General features: G+C 37.4%; 1 protein-coding gene across 1 annotated transcript in view; it reads right to left on the bottom strand.

The window, feature by feature from the left end:
- Window positions 1-4,142: 4,142 nt before the first annotated feature.
- The window catches only part of LOC107559266 (SH2 domain-containing protein 4A-like), a 19,765-nt gene continuing 15,777 nt past the window's right edge, over window positions 4,143-8,130 (bottom strand). Inside the window, exon 6 of the mRNA XM_016243018.1 lies at window positions 4,143-4,288. Coding sequence (XP_016098504.1) covers window positions 4,143-4,288 — 146 coding nt within the window. The remainder of the gene's footprint in view (window positions 4,289-8,130) is intronic.

Here is an 8,130-nt window from a genome sequence, read left to right as displayed (position 1 = left end):
AACAGGTTTTTTATGTAAGTTATGATCGTTTTAGTGTTTGTGATATTACAGGTCTTGTTTAGTGTGGATCTCCAGTCCGTGTGTGAGTGGGCAGTGAAGGGTTAAGCGCGTTGGAGCTGTCGCAGTCCCTTCGGCCCTCGGCCTCCTGCCCTCGCTCTGATTAATCATGGAGGAAAAAACGCAGTAGACCGTTCACTGCAAGACACGCACGCATGGACACGCACACGGAGCCCCACGTATAGACACACACACACACACACACACACTCGCACACAGAAGGGATTGTTTTAGCAGAACGGATTGGGTCACACACACACACACACACACACACACACTGGCGCTTTCGCTGCAGACCGTTTCGCTCTCGCCTGAGGGGGTGAGGCTGTGTGTGTGCCCTGTCACATGTTTCAGCGATACTCACACACACACACACACACACACACACACACACAATACAAAATACCCAGGGGTCACTGGAGCCGAGGTTCAGCCTACACCGCTAGACCGCCACAACACCTTTTTTCTCTCCATCCCTTTCTCTCCCTCTCTCGCTTTTTTCTCTCTGGGTGACAGTGGTGGAGGTGGTGATGGGCTTCTCTCTCTTCCCGCGCACAACAGAGCCTTTTTTATCTCCCTTCAGAGAATCCCACTGCAGCAGGGAATTGTGCGCGCGTGTGTGTGTGTGTGCGCGTGCGTTTAAAAGGTTTACGATGCCTGAGTACCCCTGTCCTCCTCGAGCTCAGAGAAACCCCCCACCTTCTTCCTCCAGGAAGCTTCTTCAGAGCATCTGAGTGTAACGGCAAAACAGTCGTGGTCTTTGTAGAAGCTTAGAAGAGAGAGCGAGATAGAGGGAAGCAGGGAGAAAGAGAGAGAGGGGGGGAATATCAATTCTCCTCTCATGTAAAAATTCTACACTGGTTTGGTCACTACAGAAGCGACAGACATAAAGTATCGACTGGAGATACAGAGCAGCTTCCCCCAAACTCTGCAGTACAGCAATGATATTGTTTATGAAATATTAATCCGTTCTCTCACCATCCACACATCAGAGGTATTTCTATGGTAGGTAGCCATCATTAGTTGAGTTTTGAAAACATACATCTAGAAGGGTTGGTTGCATCAGATCATTGAGAGAATCGGCACTAAATCTATCACCCCATACTAACAAGCCGCTGTTTTTGTGTAATGTTTGTGCAGGCTAGAATGAAGTTAGTCACGCGCAACCACAAAATCACAGTCTGTTTTACTTGACTGCAAGCAGAATATTCAAATCAAAAGTGGGCATTTCAGACCTGAATACTTGTTTACAGTCGATGTAAATGACTTAACTCCACTTGGCCGAGGTGAGGTCAGTCAAAATAAATAAATAGATAAATAAGTATTTAAAGTACAGTAACTTTTAAGGAATAATTGATGACGGCCGTTGAATTAGAAAATAATGCAGACCTGTGGTGATGATGCAGCCACGATGTGAAGCACTGGGTGTGCAATATATTCTAATAATTCAAGGGACCGGAGTACATTTTTTCACTTACACCACAGTTACCACACCTCAAGACATTGTTCAGATGTTGCTTACGCATCTCATCCCACACCTCCTTTGTTAATTCCAAAACGCCATTTTAGAGTTAGTAATGACTGCTTGAGCCATTGATAATGCAGACTAATGCAGTTATTTTGCAGAGAGTGAGAGAGAGAGAGATAAAGGTGTGTGAATAACCTGAGTCTGTGCGTCTATCAACAGTGTTCGGCAGCAGCGTCAGGCCCTTTTTATATCTGGTATGAAGAGCAAAGTAATAGCGAAACTGTAAGTTCATTGGCTTCAAGAACAGTACCGTTATTACTTCGCTAGTGAGGAATGTCATGTAGCTTTTAAGTTGCTAAACTATTTTACCGATAAAATCGTCAGAGCAGCGCTGATAACACGTTTCTGTGTGGGCAGGATATCTCTAGTTTCTCACACTGCGCAGGTGTGATCTTCGTCCACTCTTCTTCCAGTCTCTTCCGAAGTTTGGTAACTGTAGTGGGTTTCTTTGTCGCCAAGGATTTTCCAGAGATTTTCAATTGGGTTTAGATCAGGACTCTGGGCCAGCCATTTCACTATTTCAATGTTCTTAGCTTTAAGGAACTGCTTTACCCATTTTGCAGTGTGACGGGGACATTGTCTTGCATGAAAATTGCAGGCTGATTGGGAGATGCTTGCAGGGAAGGAAACGTATGTTGCTGAAGGAGGTTCTGATAAACATTTGCATTCACTCTGCCTTGTAGCTGTATAAGAGGCCCAACTCCTGCTGCACAAAACATCCCCCGAACAAAATATTTCCCATCTGACCCAAATAAAGTAAACTTGCTCTCATCACTAAAGTGAACTTTGGACCAGTTCTCCCCTCTCCACACAACATGCTCCTCAGCATAGTTTAGTCTAGCCTTTTGATTCTTTCTGCTGATGAGAGGCTTGGTCACCGCAGAGTACGTTTTCAGTCTGACTTCTCTTAAACATGCTGAGACAGATCCAGACCCTGTGCAGAGCCATTCCAGCTGCAGTGTTGAACCGATTGCCAATTGAGATTCTCTGCATTATCCTATCTTCTCGTGCATTTGTCTTACGTGGATTACCAGCTTTTTGGGGGGACTTGAATGAATTAGTATCATTGTAAACCTGCAATTATTGAGAAATTACTGATTTGGAATGGCCTGCTTCTCTTGCAAAAGCTGAAAGGTTCATCCCTTTGGCCTTCATCTGGACACATCCTGTCGCAGGGTTTCAGTCACTTTAGAGTGGCCCACCATCTTGCAATCTCAGTGAAAATTAGAAGGAATGTTGCCAGTTAAATATGGCTTGTCATATAATTAAGGAAATAAGCACCAGGTGCCAGATTAACACCAACAACTTGGAGGTATCTGTAAGTGTTCTCTAATTTTGATCAGTTCTTTTTTAAATATCTCATTTAAGGTTTTTCATACTGTGCATCGAAATACAATTAATTTATGGAATATGCTTTAAAAACTGGTCTTCTACTCCTGTTAGGATAACTTCAAATAGGACTAAGCACTGGAAATTATAGGTTGTTCTCTAATTTTGATTTATATAACTATTATACTTTTTCAGGATGTTTTGATTAATAAAAATGTCAAAAGAACACCATTTATTTGAAATAGACATTTTTGAAACAACATAAAAAGTCTTTGTAAAAAGTTGATGTCATTTTGTTTTTTTGCTCAGAACTACATTTATTTAACATCATAATAACGGAGTATGTTTATGGTTATATCTGAACAGAATGTAAAATTGTGTTGAATTGGAAGACAAAGTATAAAAAAGAATGTAAATATGGTCAAATTTGAATGTATGTTGACTTATGTGTATAAAAGCTATATATAAGCTTTTAAAACTGGAATTATAATGATAGAAAATAACATCATACTAACTGAATATGGTTATGGTCATATACATTATTTTTTATATTATTTAATAATTTTTATGTAATAAAATGTACATATATATATCATATACATGATAACTATCCCAGCTGCTGGAATGATTGACTGTCTCCATCATGAACCAGATGCCGTTGAGTTACCAAACATGTGGCGATAATATGGAAATACATTTTGAAGATCTGTCTATCTATCTATCTATCTATCTATCTATCTATCTATCTATCTATCTTTCTATCCATCCATCCATCCATCTAGACATTGGATGGTCTGGAAAAGCATTAGCATTCAGTTCTCAAAACCAGTTAAAACCAGTTGTTTTATTTAAAACAATATGACACCGTTATTTACAACCAGACGAAAAATTATCTATACAAACATGACACAATAACTTTGGTCATTCTCCCCTTAAGGAAACAAAGTTTATATAAAACAAAAAACAATATTGTATAAAGGGAGTAGAACAATTCTTTGAGTCCTTTGGAGACCATATTCCTCTGTAAACAGTGTGAAACCTGAAGAGTGATGGCTCGAGCTGGGTCATAAGAAGTGTTTGATTTCCGTACAACATCCGTCTCCAGCTGTGTCCACACCTGGATCTGCTCTTACGCTCAGGTATGCGCAGGTCTTTCTAGTGTTTTTAGTTCATTTTGCAGATTTTTGGATACACAAGGATATTTTTCAGTTGTGTAGCAGTGTTGTGTTTATCTGACAGAGGGGGAAGCCAGTAGGTGAGTGGGCTTGCAGGGGATTGGTGGTTTGACAGATGGGGCATTAGTGGTGTTGAAGTTCTTCCTGAGCTGAGCCACACGACTGCCGTTCGTCAGACCGCTATCCTTATTTTTCACCACTCCTTTAGAGAAAAAGAGAAGAAAGACTGTGTCTTTAGACATGGAAACAAAACAAGATAAATGTTGATGTCTTTCCAAAAAAGGATACTTGGAGACTCTAAAAGGACACTAAAGAATCAAATGATATAAGGAGTCCATACAATTGATAAATTTATGCATACCAAAGTACACATGAAAAAAAAAAAATACAAAATACAATTTTCACAATTCACAGTGTATAGTATGTGTACAGTAAAACAGCAAAGAGCTTGTTTATAATTTAGACAAGTCAAGTTGCGATACTGAACAGGACCACATACTGCGGTCAGGCTAGCCGTGAGATGGCAAAAAAAAACCATAAACCAACCGCCTTGACCTGACTGCATATACCTATTACAGTACATGGATCCATTCAATATGACTAAACACAGCAACATACACAAGACAAATCAAAAAATTATCCAGAATGTGTGTGGAAACAACATGAATGAATATGAGTTCGTGTTTTAAAGCGAAACACACTTGAATGAAAAATTCACTGAAAATGCAACATAAGTATCTGCTCTCTCTGCCATCTCTGATGTAATCAGCCTGGTTTTCTTTACATTCGCGCTGTTTTGGACTGATTGTTTCAATGCATTCACTTACTGGATCATTGGAATGTAAACTTTCCCAGAGTTTATGGGTTTAAAATGATCTGATTGCAATCAGAGAAGCGAAATCGGGTAAAAGGTTTAGAATAGAAAAAGTGCTTCAGTAATTTTGCGTTAATTGTGTTAAATTATTTTAACCCGTTAAGGATTTTTTTTTAAATTGCGTTAAACACGTTAACGTTGACAACCCTATATATATATATATATATATATACAAACTTTTTTGTCATCTGATCCTCTTTCACCTAATATATTTACTTGAAGTACACCTGAGATTTTAAAATAAATATTTTATATTAAATATAAATAAGTATCACATTTGCATGTTAATTGGTTCTCTGATGTTGGTTATGGTCACATGACATGCAGATATTTTTATATTTTATGTGTGTGTGTGTGTATAGGCCTATATATATATATATATATATATATATATATATATACTGTATATAGGCCTATACAGTCAAAGTCTCATTATCACGAATATATATATATATATATATATATTCGTGATTATGAGACTTTGACTGTCTGTAAATCACTGCTGACTAAAAAGCTGTTAGACCCTTGACACAAACCCGCCAGTGATTATAATACTTCCACAGCTGTGTCTCTCTCTCTCCCTGTCTCTCTCTCTCTCTCTCTTTCTTGATCCTCCTTTCCACCCACTCAAGGCAGGTCTAGAGGTCACAAGAGGGAGAAGTAAGGAGAGTGACAGCAGGAAGAAGAGAAAAAGGTGAAAGGGAAGAAAGTAAAGGACGAAGAGAGTACAAAAAATCACGTGAGAGTGAGGTAGAGGGTAAAGGCAATGGGAGTGATGACTCAATTTGAATGTGTTAAACAGGGTTAGACAGGTGGTCAGGGAAAAGGTGAAGCGGTGAATTAGGTAAAAGGGGGAAAGGGACGAGACAGGGAGGACGCTTGTGGGGATCGTGGGTGACTTCAGAGACAGATGCTGTGGAGAGTGAGACTCAGAGGAGAGGCCAGTGGGTGGAGAACTATATTTTTAGACTCTCCCTGAGGGGTCTAAGCCTGGAGTTCTGCCCCTTCACACTTTTCCGGTGAGACCGACTCTCTGCCATCACTTTTTTCCTTCCGCACTGATGCGGGGGTCTTTACTATGTCCTCTACTTGCAGTTTTTCCCCCTTGTATTCACATGACGCAACCTCTATATCTGAAATGCAAGCATCGGCACGGCAACACAAGATCATTCCCATAATAATCACTAAAAATGTCCAAGCAGGAGCAACGTGGCAAAGTCATCAGCAATAACACACTCTTCCAAATAATCTAAAGAAATTCAAAACAATCTATTCAGTTCCGACAATGCAATGCAAGACATTTTGGGGACATTGACACTCATGTTTAAAAGTTTAAGTTTAAAACAATACTTTTCAAAATGTAATATAAACTGTAATATAAATATATGTAAATATGTCAATTATAAATGTAATACAAATTTTAAGCAATTAATATTCTCTATTCCAATCTGAAACAAGACATGTTAAAATTTTGTATATATAGGAAATCCCAGAATACATTGACAAGCTTAATGAAAAATGAAATGAAAATGAAAAAAGAAAATCCATCCGAAAAGCAAAAAGGACGGACAAATATGAATACATATATAGTTTTATAAAGGGCTAAACAAGAAATATTATATCAAACCTGAATATAGCTTGTTAGCCTGAATATATAGATACATATCTTGATACATAAATGTTTTTGTGTTTCTTATTTTATTATATATATTCAGATTTATAACTATATATTCAGATTTACTTCTATACATATAGCTATTCATGATTTATATTCATATACTCTGCTTTGTATACATACATTTAGAATTATATCGATATTCAATGTACATATATATATTCACACTTATAGGCCTAACAATATATTCAGATGTAATTCTTTGGATCTTCATCATATGCACACACACACATATATATATATATAGGCCACACACACACACACACACACACACACACATATATATATATATATTAGGGGTGGAACGGTTCAACTTACTCACGGTTCGGTTTGTATCACGGTTTTAGAGTCACGGTTTCGGTACGGTTCGTTATGTGCTATGTTTAGGGAAAAACTATACTGTCAAAAATAATGAAAATAAGAATAATTTATCTAACTACAAGCAAAAGTACAAATAAATACAATAGAGTAAAGATACAAAAAAAATTTTTTTTTTAGGTAGGTCTAACATTAGTTTTTAAATTGAATAAAGTAATGAAATGTAAAACAGCACTGCATATTAGACTGTATAAATTAAAGATGAATCTTTATTAAAGTTACAAAAGCTATTTAATCAAGAGCAGTGAGCGATTTCTTTGTTGTTGCGGTTTGATTAATATTAAGAAAGTGCTATCAATTTAAGAGAACGCACTGATCCAGTGCACTGATACAGTACGTTCAGCCGGCTATGTCTGCGATAGGATACTTAACAAGACGGGCATATATATAATTATTTTATAAATATATATATTTTGAGGCCATTTATTATTTGATATTTGTCTTATTAGGACAAATGTTGTTGAATAGTTGTTATGTTTATATATTAACTAATATACAAACCCGATTCCAAAAAAGTTGGGACACTGTACAAATTGTGAATAAAAACAGAATGCAATGATGTGGAAGTTTTAAATGTTAAATAAGATACTGTAAATGTTAGGGATGTAACGATTAACCGCGAGCCAGTTGAAAATCGATTAAAATATGTGTCGATTCAAATCGGTTGACATGCTAAGCAAATCGCGATTCTATTAGGTGTAGGAGTTTATATGAATGCATGTCTGAGGGGAACTTACTGTCTTTAGAAAAGTTTAGATAGTATTTTTTCTTTTCATCTTGCCTCTGTATAATGCATATTAAAGTTGATATGTGCAGCGCTGCTTTGTTTACAGCGGAAACCAAAGAAACGCTTTAAGCGCCACCTGCTGGCAGAGAGTGAATCTGTCTCGATCAGCTCGTCTGCTGTTTCTGTTTCATGCAGATATTTGTTATGAATAGTTTCACAAAACTGAAGTCAAACCATTCTGTTTTTGCTTCAAATGTAGAAATTATACAATGTAATTTAGATTAAAAACTGCTCACGTTTCATGTATGCAGCATCTTTGTTTAGATAATGATTCAAATGCAGTGGTTGCCTCTAATTTTAAATGGAAAGAGCACAGACAAAGCCTTA

Source organism: Sinocyclocheilus grahami, unplaced genomic scaffold, assembly GCF_001515645.1.
Source record: "Sinocyclocheilus grahami isolate Dianchi unplaced genomic scaffold, SAMN03320097.WGS_v1.1 scaffold680.1, whole genome shotgun sequence".
NCBI classification, from domain to species: domain Eukaryota; kingdom Metazoa; phylum Chordata; class Actinopteri; order Cypriniformes; family Cyprinidae; genus Sinocyclocheilus; species Sinocyclocheilus grahami.
This window is presented reverse-complemented; position numbering and strand designations above follow the sequence as displayed.